This window comes from Tamandua tetradactyla, chromosome 9 (assembly GCF_023851605.1).
Source record: "Tamandua tetradactyla isolate mTamTet1 chromosome 9, mTamTet1.pri, whole genome shotgun sequence".
NCBI classification, from domain to species: Eukaryota; Metazoa; Chordata; class Mammalia; order Pilosa; family Myrmecophagidae; genus Tamandua; species Tamandua tetradactyla.
This window is the reverse complement of record NC_135335.1, coordinates 112,254,693-112,275,689: the sequence shown is the minus strand read 5'-3', so window position 1 is coordinate 112,275,689 and position 20,997 is coordinate 112,254,693. Positions and strand designations below refer to the sequence as shown.

Here is a 20,997-nt window from a genome sequence, read left to right as displayed (position 1 = left end):
AATGAGACCAGAGAACTGCTATGTTTTATAACTTTACCTAGAGATTCTTTAAGCATTTTATCAGTGAAGGATTTTTATTGTGGTTATCCTTTGAAATGCAGAAAATATTTATGCAGATTATGCACTGCAATAATTTGTTATTAAATATATTAGCTTTTATAAAGGCAATATAGTATTTGCCTGCCTAGCAGCAAATCCTCCAAAAAGGCATAGATAGATTTCTAAGAGGCTTAAGAACTTCTAGTTTATAAGACATTCCCCCTGAGATTTATGTATACAGTACAATCTCTTATTTTTAAAAAACCTGTCTCTTTAAGTGTCAAAACTTGTGAAATGCTTATAACGTTGCAAACACATTGTTCCTCACTAAGATAGGTTTGCTTATCTTTTATTGATAAATAATTTCATTTTTCCTTAAGTATTAGCATAATTTCATATAATGCAGAAACATCTTGATTAGCAAATAGAAGTAAACTTAGGCAAAGTGAAATCTATCAGAAACCCTTAGTGAGTGTTTAATGAATTAATCGAACGATCCAGATGGAACTGTGTCTTGCTTTGTGAGTGGCGAATTTCTGAAAAGTAATATTAAAACCTATATTTGGATGCATTCTTTATTGTTATTGCTCCATTTCTCCAGTGAGCATTTACAACACAAGACTTTTGGTTAAGCAATATTGAAGTTTGTCATATCCATTGTTCTTTCTTGAATTATACCATCAGTTTCATAGGATGTCTCATTTGTTGAATTTGATGCTGCGTTAGAATTGATGGCTTTGTTTTTTCTGTTTGAGTTGCCTGCAAATACACGAAACAAAATGAAACTTCATTTGAAATGATGACATAAAATTTGACTTTTAAAAATTTATGCTTAAAAATACTGTTAATTTTATAATATTATTGAAAATATGATGTCTTGAAAGCATTACATGGATGAGTGAGAAATGAGCCATTTAACAGCTGTTTTGAACATTTCTTCCTGGAAGTCAAATGAGGGAAATATTCAGTAACAGAAGTAAAGATTTTATTTCCATACTTACCTTTCTCCATGCTTCCATGGTGGAAGCTACACTTTGGATAAGAAGGTAACAATTTCTGGGTTGCTAATAATGAATGTGTAACTGTTCGTATGCACAAAGTAAACAAACTACACTAAAATCAGCCATCAGTTTGCATCAGTCTAAATGAAATCTGTGCCATCATACTAATCAATTTAGATGTGTTTTTTTAAAGAATACGTTTGTGCCACAATCCCATTTACTTATGAGACCAAAATGAACCGAGATAGAGGAATGTGGAACTTTGCTCATTAGAAGTTAAGCTAACAAACTCATAACAAATGGATTATTATCCAGTAATAGTGTTAGACAAGTTGAGTAATTGTGGTTATAATTTCTCATACATTTCACCATATGTAAATTTTAAAAGTATTTAAGTAACATATAAGTAAATAAAGAGGAGAGCAACAAAAAGATCAGTTTTAAAAATAGACAAAGGACTTGAATAGACATTTCTCCAAAGAAATTATACAAGTGGCCAATAAGCACATGAAAAGATGTTCAACATCATTAGTAATCAGGAAACTAGATCAAAACCACAGTGAGTTACCACTTCACACCCACTAGGATGGTTATTGTTTTTTAATGGAAAATAACAGGTGTTAGCAAGGATGAAGAGAAATAAAAACACTTGTACATTGTCAGTGAATTTTAAAATGGCACAGCTGCTGTGAAAGACAATTTGAATTGGCAGCTCCTCAGAAAGCTGAACATAGAATGACCATATAACCCAGCAACCATTCTTCCAGGTATATATCCCAAAGAATTGAAAACAAGGACACAAACAGATACTTGTACACGAGGGTTCAAAGAATTATTCACCATAGCTAAGATATGGGAGCAAGCCAAATGTCCATAAGCAGATGAATGAAACAAAATGTGGTATATGCATACAATGGAATTATCAACTATAAAAAAAAGGAATGAAGTTCTGATAAATTATCAGAACATGGATGAACTTTGAAGACTTCATGTTGAGTGAAATAAGCCAGATCCAAAAGGAAAAATAGTCTAAAATTCCATGTATTTGAAATACCTGGAATAGGCAAATTCATAAAGACAAAAAGTAGATAGATACAGGGAGGCAGGGTTATTGCTTAATGGTTGCAGAGTTTCTGGGGTGTTGAAAAAGTTCAGTAATGGGTGGTGGTGATGGTAGCGCAATATTGTAAATGTAACATATCACTGAATAGTATACATGAAAGGTTAGAACAGGAAAATGGGTTGTATATGTCACGCCGATTTTTTTCTAAGTGTGGGAGAAATCAGACACATCACTCGTGATCTCCATGACCCAGCCCAGGCCTCAATCCATCTTCCTCGACCTCTCATCAGCATTTCATCAGACCCAGTTCTCACCTCGGCTTCCAGGTGCCACCACTCCTTGGCCCCTACTAACTGACCCTTGCTTTTCTTCTCCCAGACCACCTGGGCTTTGGAGTGCCTCAGGCTTGCTTTGTGTCCCTCTTTTAACGCCATCTGTGTGCTGATGACTTAGAAATCCAAATCTCCAATCAAGACCTCTCCTGAGCTCCAGCTTCAGGTGCCTGGACAGCGTCTCCACGGGGACACCTACCAGTCACATCCCGCTTACACCCCAAACTGAAACCCAGATCATTTGGTGCACACACACACACACACTCATGCCTGCCCCAGTTGTATTCTTCCTCTTCTCAACGATGTCTCCAGTTCACGCCAAAAACCTTAGAGTCATCCTTGATTCCTCTCCTGTCCCTCATATCCTACATCCAATCTGTCAGAAATCACATTTACTTTAAAATACATCCAAAATCATATTCTCTGCTAAGAACCCTCTGTGTACCCATTCCTTACAGTGGCCTACATGATCTCAAATGCACACCATTATCTCCCTGACTTCCACTTTTTTACATCACCACCAGTTCACTCTGACCTCTCTGGTCAAACGTTTCAGACCCTCTCCACCCTTAAGGCCCTTGAACTGGCTCTTTACTCTGCTCTTCCCACAGAGAGTCTGCACAACAACTCCCTCGTCTCCAAGATCTTGTTCAAAAGTCACTTTTTCACCCTGTTTATGATAGCATCCTGTACCCTCCAATCCCTTTACCCTCCAGTTGTTTCCCCAGAGCACCTGTTTTCTAACATACCATATAATTTACCTAGTAAGTTTACCATTTATTGTCCATCTCCCACTACTAAAATGTAAGGACCACATGCCGGAGATTTTTTACTATTTTGTTCACTGACAAAGTGTCTAAAACAATGCCTAACACATAGCTGGTGTTCAAGGAATATTGAAGTAATGATTTAAAGGACAAGACTGAAAGTTTGACATAATAAAAGCCTTAATATTTTGGATAGTAAAAGAAAAGCTAACTAGGAAGAAATATGTTCAGAACAAATGATTCATGCCTAATGAAGAGGTCTTAGAAATCAAAATGTAAAACATTAACATCTCTTAGTGGGCAAAGAAAGGGACAGAAAAGATGGAGACAGCTAAAAACATGAAAGATCTTCAGTCTTGTTAGTATGAAAGAAACGCAAATTCAGAGTAAGATACCAATTTTCATCTTTCATTTAGGCACAGATAAAAGTGTTCTTTCCTGGTCAAAGGTATGGTGTGATGAGAATGTTCATTAATTTTCTGGTGGGAGTGTAAATTGGTACTTTTTTTTTTTGCTCTGAAATGTTCCTACCCAAGAATTTCACTTATCATGAAATTCCCAAGGAAACTATCAGCGATGAGATATAAAATTTATAAACAAAGATGTTTACAGGTTTTTTGCAACAAAAAAATGAAAGTACTTTGTATTTCCAATAAAAGAGGAATGGCTAAATAAATCATTGTGCATGAGGTATCTTTTAGCCATTTTAAAAAATAATTTCCAAGAAACTTATAATGACATAGAAAGTGCTCAGAATATAATCAATGTTAAGTGAGAAAGGATACGAAACTTTCAATAGTATAATGACTATAAAGTATGAGTATAAAGTCAGTACTTACATAGCATTCACTATAAGCCTCTCTTGACTTAAAACCCTTTAGGATTGAAACTGTAGTGCTGTGGTATATACATACAATTGACTACTGAAGTGCTGCAAGAAGGAATGAAGTTGTGAGGCATGTAACTAGGTGAATGAACCTTGAGGACAGTATGTTGAATGAAATAAGTCATAACTGAAAAGACAAATATTATCATGCCTCACTCATAGGGACTAACTGTAATATACAAACTCAGACAAGTGAAGTCGAGAACATGGATTCTCAAGTTGGGGCCTATTGTAAAGGGTCCTAGATTGTAAACAGTTGCATCTATTCTGGAGTTGTAACTGTTATTTCTAAATTCTGAGATGCTGAGCTATTTGTGTATAACCTGGTCGTTCCCTGGAACTTTGGGTATTTGTGACACCTGAGACTCTGAGTTACAGCCCTGAACCTATGAAATTCAGCATTACCCCATACAGCAACTGTTTTAAAAGTTGAAAAACTGATCAGACGTCAACTAGAGATATGAATGAAGCTGATCTGGATAGGACTAAGGTAAATCAGAATACAGGGTAAAGGATGATATGGTCCATATTTTAAAACTTCAACTTCTGTGTGAGACCAAAGGAAAAGATGTTTATTTGGTGCAAAATTTATATTTTTGGTAGCACGCTATCTAATTTAACTTGTATGGTCAGCTTATTTGAGCACTATAATTACAAGGGATCTTGAATAGGGTGTGAGATCTTGTTGGTTTGTACACGTATATGATGCCCTGATACATCCTAGAGTAATTTAAATTATTCTGTAGAGAATTAAAAATTATTTGCAAAGTCCCTTTGGGGGACTGGGGAGAAAGGAAGAAATATTAAACTTCCCTATCTAGGGAATTCCTGATACTCTCACAAGCATTAGGGACAACCAATTTAATAGACTGAGCCCTCAATTTTGGTGCTCACTCCCATGAAACTTATTCCTGCAAAGGAGAAGCTAAGCCTATGTATAATTATGCCTGAGAGTCACCCCCAGAGAACCTCTTTTGTTGCTCAGATGTGGCTTTTCTCTCTAAACCAACTCAGCAGGTGAACTCACTGCTCTCTCACCTATGTGGGACATGACTCCCGGGGATGAGCCGGGACCCAGCATCCTGGGATTGAGAAAGCCTTCTTGACCAAAAGGGGGAAGAGAGAAATAAAACAAAATTTCAGTGGCTGAGAGATTTCAAACAGAATCAAGAGGTTATTCTGGAGATTATTTTATGTGTTATATAGATATCCCTTTTTAGTTTTTAGCATATTAATATAGCTAGAAGGAAATACCTGAAACTGTTGAACTGTGTTCCAGCGGCCTTGATTTTGAAGACAAATGTATAGCTATATAGCTTTTATAGTGTGACTGTGTGATTGTGAAAACCTTGTGGCTGACACTTCTTTTATCCAGGATATGGGCAAATGAGGACCAAAAAATAATGAAAAAATAATGGGGGGATAGGGTAGGCCAAGGTGGCTCAGCAGGCAGAGTTCTCGCCTGCCATGCTGGAGACCCAGGTTCGATTCCCAGTGCTTGCCCAAGCAAAAAAATAATAATAATAATGGGGGGGGGGGGGACAAGGGGTAAAAAAAACATTGGGTAGATTGTGACACTAGTGGTCAATGAGAGGGAGGGGTAAACGATAGGGATGGATGGGGGTTCTCTTCTTTTTGTTTCTGGAGTGATGCAAATGTTCTAAAAATGGTGGTGATACACCTACACCATGTCATGATATTGTGAACCACTGATTGTATATTTTGGGTGAACTGTATGGTGTGTGAAGATATCTTAATAAAAATATTTTTTAAAAACCTTAGGATCAAATTTGAACTTCTTGCCTCTCCTGGCTCAGCTCTCGCCACTCCCTTCCTTGTATTTGGCATTTCTGACACTCAGAAGTACTGACAGTTTCCCCAATCTTGGCCTGATGTCTCTCTGTCCCTAGCCTTTGTGCCCACTCTTCCAGCTGACTAGTGTCTTTCTCTTCAACCTTCTTTGCTTGAAGAACTCTTACTTATCCTTCGGGTTTTAAAAATCTGCCCCCAAACCTCTAAAAGAGAAAGTCCATTGGCCAAGACTCCCACTATTCCCTCTTCTGGCCTAGCCTCTTGACAACAGACTTTTCTTTTTCTTTGGGTAAGTCCTAGTCTTGCCTTCAAGTATGCTAAAACTGATTGGTTTTGTCCATTTATAAGTAACATATAGACCGCTTTCTAGGTCAGGTCAGGACATCCCCACTATGGGCCACTTTCATAGTTGACCACTCAGTGGGCAATATTTCCAGGTTCTGCAAAATGATGTCTCACTGTTGCTCCCGGATACTGCCGATAGGACTGAAATGTGTGGTGTTGGTCTAAATATTAAAAGTTTTGTAAGTTTAAAATCTAGGGCCTAGAGTCGTATGATACTGGTTCTGTTTCATTACTTATGAACTTTTTTGGTGATAAAATAAATTAATGTTGTGCTTCTAAACATTTGTCATAGGTAATGTTTCAATCATATAATTTGGTTTTTAAAAGCTAATTTGTTGTAGGTACAGCATTTTTCCACCTGGCCAAAAAGATGGGTGGTAGAGAAAGTGCTGTAAAAATCTGATGAGTTGATAAATTCTTGGCTGTTATTTTTAAGGTAGATTTTTTTTAATATTAGATTTAAATTTAGGTCCTTAACACTTAAGTAGTGGAATAGATTCTCCAAAGGGGCCTTAAAACCATTTCTCCTCATTTGAAAACCAAATTAAAATGTTTGCAGGGTGCTTACTTTTCATTTATTTAGCATTGTTTATATTCTTCAGTATCATATGAGATAAATATAAAAGATCAAGGAAATAATATATAAATTAGTTTCATATTATCTGGGCAGCACTTGTATCTTACATAAGCATTTCTTTAAACAGCTAAAATTTTAATATCTTACTGGAATTCCTAGAAACCTGAAAACTATAATGTTTAGCTAAATCAACTCCTTGTTTCCTAAGTTTTTCACATCTAAAATTCATAATATTTTCATCAGACTTTCAAAGTGTTTTATTGTAATTTGTCACAAACAGTGTTTTTTATGGAAAATAAACTCTGGAAGTTATTTCCTAACTTGATTACTTTGAGGTGCTCTCTCGCTCATCTCCATTGTAACAGCTCTTAATTTCCACTATGTTTTTCTCTGGCAGCAACTGAAAGAATGTATGTAACCTGTGTATTGCCCTCTGAGATTTAACGTTTTGCAAAATATATTCCAGTATTATAGCTTTTTCTTTGCTTAAGACTTGTAAAGAACCCCCAGCCCTACCCCGCTATCCTGCCTCATTATTTACCTAGCTACGGGATTCTTCTAACCAGTGCAATCAAAGATAATTTCTTAGATTGGCTTCTTAAGACAATTCCTCTAACAAAATCAATTTGCTATGTGAAGAAGAAAAAATCTGTTACAAACTCCAGGCTGACATCAAATGAAGCAGGAGCTTGGATTAGCAAATTAACACCGCTAGTGTATATGTATTGTCTTCTCACAGCTTAGAAAACCCACAAATATTGTCAGCATTTAGCCCTCTGGTAAATTAAAGTAATTGGACAAATGGAAAAATGACTATGATGACAGGAACTGTAGTGAGAACAGTTTAGCTAACTGCATCTCTTTAGGATGATTTAAAAAAATAATAATTTAGTGAGGTGAAATTCTCATAGCATTAAAGGAACCATTTCCAAGTGTCTTTGCAATGATTGTAAATGAGAAAGAAGGAAAAAGCTCATAAACCTCAGCTCTTCCTAGTTTTTCTTTTTAATGAACAAAACCTAATTTCTTAACCACCAAACCAGGGATGAAATCAGCTGCCTTCTGTCATTAGGTTACACCCTGGATTCAATTTTAAATAAAAATTCTGTAATACCATTGAGCTCCCAAGGGATTTGTTACACATAAAGAGTTTTTCTTATTTAATTCCTTTTTTTCTTTACCTGGGTGAAGATTGCCAAGATTCAACACCACTGTTTTTTTTTTCTGGCTAGCCATTAGTTGTTCTCTCTGCTGTTCTCTTCCCATTTCTGCCCCCCCACCCACTTTTTTTTTCCTACCTGGTCATCATACATAAATCTCAAACTTCCTTTAATACTCTACCTTCCAGGCTGGCATTTAAATTCAGTTTTGGCCTTTAACAAAATTTAAATACAATTCATCAAACAAAATCTTCCCACCCATCCTCATCGCAAGCTAGGGCAATATACTTTTCCTGAAGGTTGAATTTTGCAGTTTATTTTCAGAGCTGTTCCTCAAGAGTCCACTGATCCCAGAACCTTCTGTGATCTCTGCTCTTGCCTGCCTTTTCAGAATATCCTGAGAATGTTGGGACTCTTCCACTCCTCGTTGTCTGGCACAACTGCACTTAAGCCTTTCTGCATTATCTGTCTACATGCCGCTACCTTCTGTGTTGCCATTCTGAAGTCCTACAGCAGCTCCCAACCCCTAACGCAGCTGGATCACCTTATTCAGTAGAAAATCGATGCATCCTGCTCTCTTCCTGCAGCTCCTTCTAGCAGAAACAAGTCATCTGAAATTGGCACCTTAGAACTTTTTTATTTGTAAGAGGACACTTTCTCTTCGGATTTATATGATGCCCAGGGTCTGAGCTAAATGAAGTGAGGAAAACTTGCCGCGTCACTACTGACCTCTTGGCCCCTTCCTCTTTCAGCACCCACCTTCTGCTTAAGTCTATGTAGGAATTTCATATAAACATGATTAAAAATTATTTGGGAACTTTAGAATCATAGACTTATCCTTTTGCTTTGCCCACTCATAATTGAGGGAAGGCAGTTCTAGTCAGGTATTTTTTTCCTACCTCATTTTCCCACAAGTGGCTTTTTTTTTCTTTTTTCATTGTTAAATTCTCCAACCATTGATGATTAATGTAGCTCATTTTGGAATTTAGCTGACACTTTAAATCCTTAAAACAAATTTTTCATGGTGAAAGACTGGCTTCTATTTTGCTTACTGGTTCCAGTATCAGCTAGAATTGCCCAATACTGCACTCAGGAGGGCTCACAAAGGCTAAATGTACCAGTAGCTTTGCTGATATTTGAGTCTAGGAACAGAAATTCCAGGCTTATTATTTTTAGTAGAAAGAGCCCTTTAGGGGCCAGAGGAGGTGCTTTCTGAAACAAACAACAGAATCAGTAAAATAATTTGGCAGACTAATTAGTAAGAGTTTTGAGCAGAGTTTGGTTGGATGTTAAAACTATTAAGAAATTAATCTATAATTAATCTAAATTTATTATTAGTTAATCTAGAAATTAATCTATGGGTTTAGTACAAAACCTATCAAAACATCACTCGAGTTTTAAAATTTTGGCAATAAGATTCAAAGCTTTACTTGGAAACCTGAATATGCAGGAGAAGCCAAGTTTGAAGCATAATGATGGGAATAGGCGGGAAGTCATGCCTAACCAGGTATTAAATTCTAGAGTTGCAATGATTTTTAAAGTATGTTACCAGTTTAAGAGTATACAGACTGATCAATGACACAGAATAAAGAATTTAAATCACTCTATGGAAGGTTCTTATAAAGCACTGAAAAGATGAGCATTCCTATTGAAAAAAAAGTGAAGACATGAGCAAGCAATTTACCATCAAATAAATAACAAGTAAACATAGGAATGTCCACTCTCACTATTAATCAGATATATGTAAAATAAACATATCATCTTCCTCAATTAAATTGGTAAATTATTTATCTTTTAAATTAATAATACCCGAAATCCTGAAATGCAGAGGGTCCAGCCAAACCCCAACCAAAACCATTCCTGTCAACCCTAAAGAACACTTAGAGCTTTATCTGAGATTCCACAAAGGTTTCAGGCACCAGGATAACTTTCCAGAAACCTACAACCTCTGGATGGGTTCCTAGGCCAGATAAATCCTGAAACCCAGAGGGTCCAGCCTCTCCAGGACATCAACTAGTTCCACCCCCCTATCCATTTTATCTACAGCTCCTTCCAACATGAAAAAGCTAGAACGGGCATAACTCAACTACCCCTAAAGAGTGGGAGAAACATCAAAGGTGATGGTGGAATTATACAGAGAAGGTAGAGTTTAACAAGTGAGTATGATTGCTGAATCATTATATCTATATATCTGTTGGCCTCCAGTGTTTTGGAGCAGCTAGGAGAAAAAATGAAAAATCATGGAACTGTAATTCATACCATATTTTGGGATCTGTTCTATACCTACTTGTTAAAATGTACTTGGAAATTTATTGCTTTTTTTGTATATATGCTATATTTCACAATTTAAAAAAATGTAAAATAATAATCAGACCTATATATATATATATATATATATATATATATATATATATATATATATATATTCCTTATATCAAAGGATATAAGGAAACAATTAAGTATGAAATGGTACTTCTCTGGAGGGTAGTTGGCAACCTGTATTCAACAACTTTAATATGTGCCCACACTTCCACTGCTAGGGATTTATGCTGAGAAAATATGTAGGTGTCCAATGCATGTATAATAGAAAAAAATGGAAACTAGTTTAAAGTCAATAGCTCAATAAAATATGGCATATCCAGACCTTGGTTTCTAAACACAATCTCCAGCTGAAATGAACCAGGGAGAAATGACAGATACCAGGGCTAGTACAGGGAAAGCACAAGATAACCTGGAATATCTTATGAGAGAAAACAAACAAAAAGTTCAAAAATTGATGGGCATAGGTCAGCAGGACACAGGACCTAATTTAAAGGAGTCCTTACTGGCCAAATATAGAACAAGTTAAGCATCAAAATAAATAATGATAGTAATAGAATATTTTGGAATAAGGAATCTTTGAATCCATACTGATATTAATAAATAAATGGAAAAGTAAATAAATAGGGGGGAAAGGAAAGTTCTATGTAGTAGAACAACAACTAATAAACACAAAGGAATGACAGTAATCATTTTGCAATTATAATAATTCAGTCAAGAATCACCAATGGGTAGATGAAAGTTTGAGAAGAAACAGAATATCTACATATCTCAAAGTACCTCCCACAATTTCCTTAGTAATCGAAGGAAAGAAGAGCGATTTTGAAATGGATTAATCCAGCAACTATAACCTTAACCAAGGAATTCAAGTTAACATCACCAATAATGAGACAAACCAATATGATGTGCTTCCTCGTGTGATGACCTGGGAAAATAACTCCTGTGACAGTCTGTTGAAAATGTAAAATCTGCCTCCAATCATGACAAAACATCAGACGAACCTAAACTGAGGGGCAAAGTACAAAAGAGTTGGCCTGTACTCTCCCAAACTGTCAAGGTCATGAAAGACAAAGAAAGGCTGAGGATTAGAGGAGATTAAAGATATATGACAGCTAATCACAAAGTGTGATCTGGATTAGATCACAGATAAGAAAAATAAGTAGCTACTAAAGAGATCATTGGAAAAACATGAAGATGAATTGCAAATGAGATAAATACTATATGCTGATGTTCTATTTCCTAATTTTGATAAATGTACTGGAATTAAGTAAGAGGAAGTCCTCATTTGTAGGAAATACATGCTGAATTATCAATGGACAAAGGGTCATGATATCTGCAAATTATTCTCAAATGGTCCAGAAAATATATATATCTGTAAAGAGAGAGCCAACGATATAACAAATGAGGCAAAATATTAACAATTAGCAAAAATAGGAAAAGATTACAAAAGTTCTCAATACTTTCAATTTTTCTGGGAGTATGGAATTATATCAAAATAGAAGACTAAAAATCATGGTACTCCATCAAGGCAATGCAATGAAATCATTAAAAATGTTGGCAAAGGTATTAATTTATTGGCAAAGAAAGATGTCAACTTTAAGTGAAAAAAAGCATAAGACCCATTTTTTCCCATTCTGTTATATATTTGTATCTATAGAGGCACAGGAAAAAAAATCCATGCAGTATATTTACCATAGTGCTAATATCTATTATCTCTGAGTGGTAAGATCCTAAGTGATTTCATTTATTTATTTCTCTAGATTTTGTAATTTTCCTACAATGAACATGAATTGAAATAACAGTTTTCTCTTACGTTTTTCTCCTACATATCAGTGCCCTACTGCTAATTTACTTACCCTTTTTTCATTTATATCCTCTGCCTTAACAAAAGAAATTGCCAAATACAGGCTTATAGTTATCTATTATTCCTATACAACTGTACTGTTATATTTGCACTGAAGAGCTCTACTAATATTTGCCCTTCTACTTCTCTCATCAAAGACTCGGCTTCCAAGCATCCCTCCCCTCACTTCTCTAGTCTTCCCAGCAACTCCAGTGAATATTCAGTGTCACAGCACTAACACGATTCATCTTTCTGGAGCAACAATTTTGCTCAGTGATGGGAGGGAGAAGAAATTACTATTCAAGTAAACTAAGCCATTATAATATGAGGTCAAATTGAAAATTCCCATAAATTAAAAAAAAAAGGAAAACATCAAATAACTTAAAGCTCATAAGGCTTATAAGGGCAGATCTTTGCACTCTAGCCTTCAGAACTCCAGGGGTACGAGTTCCTTTCTTACATACCTTTAGGGATTTTCCAATGGAAGAGTGTGAGAAGACAGAATCTAATACTTCATCCTTTTCATAGCTCCTCTATTGACCATGAATCCTTCCACACCCTGTGAAATGGAAGGAGCCCTCACCTGCAGGAATATCTACTCACTGAGAAAGATGCCCTTTACCCAGTCATCTTGTACTCAGATGTCAGCCTCTAGGGAACCATATGTCTTACATAGCACAATTAAAAAACATGATATCCTTTTAAGCACTGGTATTTGGAATGTGCAAAGCCCAAAACACAAAAATTCAAAAGAAAGAAAATAGTTGTGAGCCACAATTTAAGGCCAATCAATTGCTTAGCAATAGGTCTGTACAAACTGAGCCCTGGAGGAAGCCCAATTAAACTCTTCAGTCACTGCTTTTTTGCACGATCAATTCAGACATGTCAAAGCCTTAAAGTGTATACATTAAAAAGAATGAAACCCAATAAAATAGAGATACACTAAAGAAAAATCATTGACAAAATAGTGTAATTAAGCTTGGACTATTTTTACTTAGTCTGTCGTTTATAGAAAAAAAAAAAAGGCCAGTATTCAAAATCAGTTTTAGTGTGTGCACAAAAACACGTTTCCCCTTAGGCCATTCAAACTGTTTGTAATGAGAATAGTTTCAATTATAAAAATTATTCTAAAATAACAGGAGGGTGATCCTTAAGGACAAATAGTTCTGAAAGAAAAGACCTGTCCTGGTGAAACCAATTTTCCTGTGATGCAATGTTTGCTTGCTTGATTTATTACTGCATGTATTTTATGTTCCTCATCTTTAAAACATTCCATAAATGAAATAAAGCTCCAGTCTTGTTTTCTCAATAGCTAGAACATTGACATCTATTGCTAGGTGGGACAATCATTGGAATGGAATGTGCATATTTAACAACAGATACAGCAATGTTTAATTATCACTTCAAATGTTGCTCACAAATATAAGCCATTACCTTTTCCAATTCTAATAACATTTAAATTACTTATTTTGTTTTTGTCTCTCCACTGTGTCTGAACTAGTTAGATACAACCCAGGAGCCAAAATCACCTCATTTGAAAGCATCAGAAAGGCAGCATTCATACAAAATCCTGTCTTACCAATAACAAGCACTCAGGAAAAGAATGAATGAATGGATCTGCTTACTTGATACATACAATGTTTTGAGAGGATCTGAGTGAGAACATTTTGTTGCAAGAAAACAGTGTCATATAGCTATAAAGGAAGTGTGTTAACGCGTCTCCTTAGCTTAACAGTATTTAGACTGAAGGACTTAAATCTACAAGCCAACTTATTCTGTAACTAGGTTCTCAGAGCCAATAGGAAGTAAAATTTTAGAGCAGTCCCTGAAATAAATCAGGAAATGATTGTGTAGAGGAGGCATTTAACGAATGTTTGACGCCTGCAACAGTGACAATACCTTAAGTCTTTGTCTCTCAGAGTATGCCTTTCGAGCACCTACAATAGAGGTGCCGTGCTGCTCCAGTCAACAAATACTTCTTAATGTGTTCTTGGCACAGGGGATACAGAAGTGAACAAACCCGACAAAAAATTCTTACTTCCATGGAACTTATTTTCTAGTTTGGGTAGAGGAAAATTAGACAACTGAGAAATAAGCTACATAGCATGTTAGTGGTAAATGCTTAGGAGAAAATTAAAGCAGGAAAGGGATATGAAATGTTGAATGGGGAGATTAAAAATATAGACATTTGAGTAAAGATTTGTAAGAAGTGAGGGTTCAAGCCATGCAAGATATCTGCAGGAAGATTATATGCAAAGGTCCTGAGGCAGAAGTCTCAAGGAACAATAAAAAGGCCAGTGTGGCTGGGTATAAGAAGCTTAGTGGAGAAACAAGGGAGAAGAGCAGATCACACAGGTCCTTGCAGGTGACAGTAAGGGCTATCTTTACATTAAGGGAAATGGGACATAATTAGGGTTTTGAGCAGAGAAGTACAATGACCTGACTTAGATTTTAACAGATTCACTCTGCTTTCTGGAGGGCAGATGGTAGGAGAGAAAGGGCAGAAGTTAGAAGAGGAGCTACTTGTCTAAAAATGCAGATTCCCCTCTGTATTCCCAGAGTCTAAATCTGGCTTTGCGTTTTTAATTTTGCTCTCTGGGTGATTTGTATGCACAGTAAATTTCGAGTGCTGCTACTTTAAATTATCTAAGCAATTGAGATAAAAATTGATTTTAAAATTTGATTATTTAGTATTCACTAATCCACTGCTTCACTTAGCCTGTGGAGGAACTGGGTCTAGCCCATTAGGGCTAAATTCAGCTAGCAACCGGCTAATTTGGCCATGCAATTTCCAAACACTGTTTCAGGAAGAGAACTTCAAAGGGACCCCAGTCTCTTTCTTTGAGACGCAGGACACCCTCTGAGAGAAGTTTCTTTTACAGAGAAGAAAACTGGAATCAAAATGCTCCAGAGTATGCACTTCATAACATGACAAGTTCAAGATTCCGCTAAAATAGAGCGTATGGGCAGGGACTTTGTTTTCAATGTCTAAAAATAAAGGTTTTAATTTTCTTTTTTTTTCTTTGCATGGGCAGGTACCGGGAATCGAACCCGGGTGTCCGGCATGGCAGGCGAGAACCCAGTTTTAATTTTCTTTTAAAATGGGAAGCAAGTGAGTTTCCCAGTGTCTGTCCATGCCAAAAAAAACGGAAGCAAGTGAGCACTGGTGTATTATTCTAATTATATATTCTCAAAATAAAGTTCACTACTATAGCTTTTTAATACACGAGTAGAAATTTATGTTCACAAAAATTGTAACAATTCTAAGTCCCACAATGATAGCAAACTATCATTGTACAGCACTTTATAATCAAGATAATAATGAGACTTAGTTCCACAAACCTATCGATCATTTCTACTTCATAGTCACACCACACATACACACATGCCTATATTTTAACTAATTTGCAATCTATCCAAGAACAAAGACTGTCTTCCATGTATTTTCTATTTCTTTCATCTTCCTCTTAATTAATTTGTATACCTCCGTAGAATTCTGCACACATTGGGCACACAGGTGAATGTGCCATTGGCCATTGACTAACCAACCTAGAAAAAGGACAAAACAGAATTTTTTTATTCTTCTATTTATTGTACTTCTTTGGCGCCATACAAAAACAAAATTTCAAAAATTCCAAGAGGATAGAACCTTTAAAGCTGAAAGGGACATAAATATATCACAGTGGACTTATTGGGCCAATATTTTATTGTTTCTGAGAACATTTTCATCACGCTGCTATTGTTCCTCAGGCTCAATTTTTTCTATGGTCTTTCGTCATTAAGGCCTGATTCACCCTTTGTAAATTTTTACAAAGATACAGTAAACTGAGTTTTAAAAAGAATTCATCATTAACAGTATGATCTGCTACCCAGGCACAGATAATTCTTTTGGACAGAGTACGGGTAATTGGTAGCGAATAATGGATACTTATTACCTTCTCCAGTGGAAGAAGCCTCTAGGTGTTGAAGTTTAAGGCCAGTGTCTAATCTTTGAGGCTTTGTATACAGAAATAAATAGCAAAGGACACAGATGCTGATGACAAATGCAAGTAAAACAAGGGCAGCAATTCCCAATCCAATGAGGGCACCAACGCTGAGGAAAAAAGACAAAACATTGAGTCTGTCACACAAAGTGCCTTGTACATGAACTAAAGAGAAGGTTTAAAACATTGTTAATTCTTGTTCTCAATCACTCATACCCAAATTATATTTTAGTATAAAGAGAATGTGATTGAAATTTACAGCTCACCACCAAAAGTTTTATATATTTTCTATATAGGTTTTCAGGCTCTTATAATTTATTTGTTAATATGAATATGGAAAACGTGTGGATTCATAGTATAAGTCAAAGGTCACATGACTCTCTGGAGTTTTTCCAAGAACATCCCAATCAAATAAACCTCTGTTAATATATTTTAGAAAGATCCACCCAGAAAGGATGAAGAAGGAAATATTAGCCTCTGCAAAAGCAGTAAAGCAAATGTTTATTAGAGACATAGAACTTTTCTTGTGGAGATAAACGTGATATTATTTACTAAAAGGAGAAGGCTTACGTGAAAAGAAGACAGTATTTATGAAATTTATATTGATCTCATGTTCTGTCTGAATTTTTTTCTTTCTAAAAGAGCATAATACCAAGGGCATAAAACATCAAGGAATAAACCCTTGTACTTTACTCTGAAAATGAAATGTATAGCTGATTTAATTTGCTGTGCACTAAATTTGTAATAATTCCCTCTGATACAATCACTTAGAAGGCTAATCATTTGAGAAATAATATAGTTTTCATAAGCCTATTAACTTAATACTTTTAAGAGGGAAAAGGAGCTTGAAACAAGACCATTATCTTGAAAGACCAATATGCAAATTATATGCATTTCACTTTCTTTAACCATGTGTGTGTGTATATGTGAATATAGATATAATTAGATTTTAAACTCCTCAAGAGCAGATACTCTGGTGAATTTCCCATAGTGTTCTGCATACTTATTAAAAGTAATTAATAGGGCAGTGCAATGGTGGCTCAGCAAGTAGAATTCTCGCCTGCCATGCCGGAGACCTGGGTTCAATTCCTGGTGCCTGCCCATATAAATAAAAAGTAAACAAATAAATAAAATAATTTATAATTTTTAATAGTGGGGTGCAAGAGTAGTTCAGTGGTAGAATTCTCATGTGCCATGTGGGAGACCCAGGTTCAATTCCCGGCCCCTGTACTTTCTCCCCACCCCCCTCAAAAATTCAACAAATCGTGGGATAGTCACATAGAAAAAGAATGAAATGAAATGTGATCCCCACCATACAGCATACCAAAAAAAAATGTATTTACTTCAGTGCATTATTTGCAATAAATGTTCAACAAATGGGAATCATAATTGACAGTGGACTGATCTACCTGTAATAAATCGGCCATATATCACTGCAAGATAATGATCCTTTCCCTCCTGGCTTGCCTTTGGGTTTTTGTTAGTTCCCAGGGATCAGGGTCCTGACAAGTGTGAGCTGTACCAGAAGGGAGGAAAGGGAAAATTTGATCAGGGTGCTAAGGGCATTGCTGATTTGGGAGGAAGAACAGAATTTAAAGGGAGTGGCTAAGCTCAGCCCACTTATCCTCGATTTGAGGAAATAAAGCACCCCTGAAATTCAGAGATTGCCTCCTAAACTAGCACACGGAGTCAGACGTCTAGAGATGCTTGTGCTCAGTTCCACTAACCCACTAGCCCTGCATACAAATGAAGACAAGGTAATTTTATGGCAAGGGTTAGAATATAGTATATATTTGAACTTGGGGGTTACCCCTACTTAGTGCACTGTCTTCTAAGGGATTTTAAGAATCCCTGTATCTGGCAACTTCTTTTTGTTGCTTGTTTGCAATAAAGCTGACGTTCATAGGTTCTAAGTGTCAGGAAGAGTTAGAATCACTGGACAGACATTGACACATGGGCACTTAATCCACTTAATATTATCTGGTGCTTAAGGCAGATAGGAGGCTAGATATCTGGAAAAGTTTCTGAAAACAAGAACCTGATTATTTAAAAAATCTTCGAAATAAAAAACACCAAGTTAATTAAATTTGGCATATATTCTGTGGGCTTCTAATGTACAGAATTTAGAAAACAGACCAGGCAATGTGAAGAAAGCAAAAACTAAGCAAAATGAGTCTATGTTCGTCCTTGCCATTTCTGCTTTCTGTTACAAAAAGAGGTTCTTCAAAGTCTTGACAAACTGTTCTAATGTTACAGTTGTACTCTACAGAAGCTTTCCTTTGTGCATGCAGAATTCCAGGTATAAACTCTGGGTAGAGATGGAGCTCGATGAGTCTCTAAAAATATTCATTTTAGCGTATATTTATCAAATATCCACTTACGTGTGGCACTACGCAATAGGCATTATTTTCTTAAGCCCTAGAAAAAGTTACCAAAGGAAACCTTAAGAGGTTAGAGATTTATAGGAGGAGAAAAAATGAGGGTGAACCAAGCAGAGGAAAAAGGAGAATTATCCATTTCTTACAATACCATGGGCGGTTGCTTTTCAAGCCCTGAAAGAGGGCCTGGAGCTGTCATTATATTAAGGCAACAATTCTCCTACTTAGCAACTTCACTTACCTTGTAGTAGACACAGCTGCACCTTTTTTCAGCAATTCAGAATCTCAGAACAAATAAAAGTGACTGGAACACTTTTTCTGAGTTAGCCTATTTTAAAGTAGGGGTGGAGAGCAAATTATGTGAGGGAAATGAAACGCTAATAAATGTATCTGCCCATTATGTTCTCAGAGTTCAATAAGTCACAAGAGCCCCAGCTCCACTATTTTTCAATGACACCTTCAATTGAAATGATTTTTATATTTCCCAGGAACAATAAATGGTAGTTGAACCGCGCTAGCTATTTTGTCAGTGCTGAATGAAGACCCCAGTAAGCTGTTCCATCCTTTGTGCCTTCATAAGTCTTAACAAGGTTCCATAAACTCTGCAACTGGACGCTTAGGAACTATTCGGGGAAATGAGAATGCCAGGCACATTCTCCAATTGGATTTGACTTCGTCTCTGTTGAGGTGCTGCCACCATTATGAACACTTCCAAATACTTACAGGGGGTTACTATGTTATTTTCCCCAAAGGCCATATAATATGCTGGAGCAATTCAGATTTCTGCCCCAAATAAACCACTATGCTGGAGGATGAGCTGTCATTCTTTCTGACCTTTTGCTCCACTCTAGCACAATTCACCTTCATGCGTTAAATGAACTAGTAGGTGGGCATGCCTTTTGAGATTTTTTGAAGTTTGTGCTATAGAAAAGAAAATGTTTTGTTGCTCTAAGACGTAACATTTAAAGTCAGGTGCTGTAGATTTGACATGATACCAAATTCTGGCAAAAACTAGGAAATTGGGAGAATCTCTTTCCCCTTGCTAGTAGAGTCTTCTCTCACTTACCCCCTTGTCCAGACACAAACATCAGTTTATATGAAACAACTTAAGGCAGGATTCGGGTTCTTTCCTACAATCTTGGGATCCTATTCATTCTCCCGGCAGAAAAGAAAGAGTTTGCAGTCTTTCAGAGGAAGGGTAAAAAGTACTTCACGATGAAAACGTGTATAAATTCTAGGTGGAGTAAGTAACATTCCCAGCGTAGGAAACAGAGGCAAAAAAGATGTCGCCTTCGAAAGTCTCTTCACTTTACAGCAATAGTCCGAAAGGGTCAGGGGGAAAGGTGTACCCTGGAAAGGTTCTGTAGAGCGTGTGGTCATCGCAGCTAAAAACGCCCCCCCCCCCCTTGTGAATCTCTCTTCAGTTAGGTTGGAGGGGTCAGTGTCAGAACATCTGAAAAGGGCAAATTATAAAGCCCAGGCTAATGTGTATGCAGGTGCGCTCATATTCTAAAGAACGATGATTTAAAAAAAAAAAAAAAAAAAAAAAAAAACCCCAGCTAGCTCCTTCTGCACCCAGAGACTTAAAATCCTCTGTCTGTTGGTTAATGTCTTTAGAATGAGTCTCAAAGGAGCTGCTTTCTTATTCAGACACACCCGGGCATTAAGAAGAAAAAGAAAATCTCCTCTCTCAAGTTATCTGCTCGACTAGAATCTTTCCCCGCCGGCGGAGAGGGCAGCGGACCGGGGCCGGGGCTCGCCCTGCGCGGGAAGGGGGTCCGGCCCGAGTCCCTTTGGCGCTCGCCGGGACAGGGTCGCACCCTCCGCGCCTCGGGCGGCCACCGCCCGCGCGTCCCAAGCCCGGGCCGCGCTTTTCGCTCCGGAGCCCCTAGCTCGTCCTCGCGGGCTCCGCGCCCTGCGGGGCCGGGGGCTGGCGGGGCCCTCCGCTACCCACCCCGCCTCAGCCCCGCCCAGCCAGACCCCGGGCTGGGCCCGCCGCCCCGCCGCCCCGCCGCCCCGCCGCCCCGCCGCCCCGCCGCGCGCACCTGAGGCTCCACATGTAGCTGTGCTTGTAGGGGAAGTAGCTGCCCGGCTCGCTGCAGCAGTACTTGAGGTCGGCGAAGCCACAGCAGTAGCGGAGCGCGGCCCCGTCGCCGCGCCGGGGGCACTGGAAGGGCTCCACGAAGCTGCGGTTGAGGCCGTAGTAGCCCGAGCACAGCCGGCCGGCCGCGCCCATCTCTGACCGCGGCGTGCGGGGCTCACCCCCAGCCCCACCCCCGATCTGGCCCGGGGTCGCCCCCCGCGCCCCCAGCGCCCGCCGAGCTGCGCCGCCCCGGCTCGCGCCTGGGGATCCGGCTGCGGTCCGGCCGCCGCGGCGTGCAGCCTTCGCCCGCCCCCTCTGCTGTCTCCCTCCCCCTGGCCGCACGGAGTCCGGTCGCTTCCCTCTCGGGTCCCCCTCTCGCTACTGAGTGGCCCCTTTACCTGCCCATCTC

The 20,997-nt window shown here is 38.0% G+C and overlaps 1 protein-coding gene across 1 annotated transcript; it reads right to left on the bottom strand.

Annotated features, from left to right (window-relative positions):
• Window positions 1–424: 424 nt before the first annotated feature.
• SHISAL2B (shisa like 2B) lies at window positions 425–20,741 on the bottom strand. Its single transcript, XM_077117300.1, has 3 exons — window positions 20,551–20,741; window positions 16,080–16,237; window positions 425–798 (listed from the first exon to the last, which is right to left on the bottom strand). The coding sequence occupies exons 1-3, from the start codon at window positions 20,739–20,741 to the stop codon at window positions 668–670; spliced, it is 480 nt and encodes a 159-aa protein (XP_076973415.1). The 3' UTR covers window positions 425–667.
• Window positions 20,742–20,997: the final 256 nt, after the last annotated feature.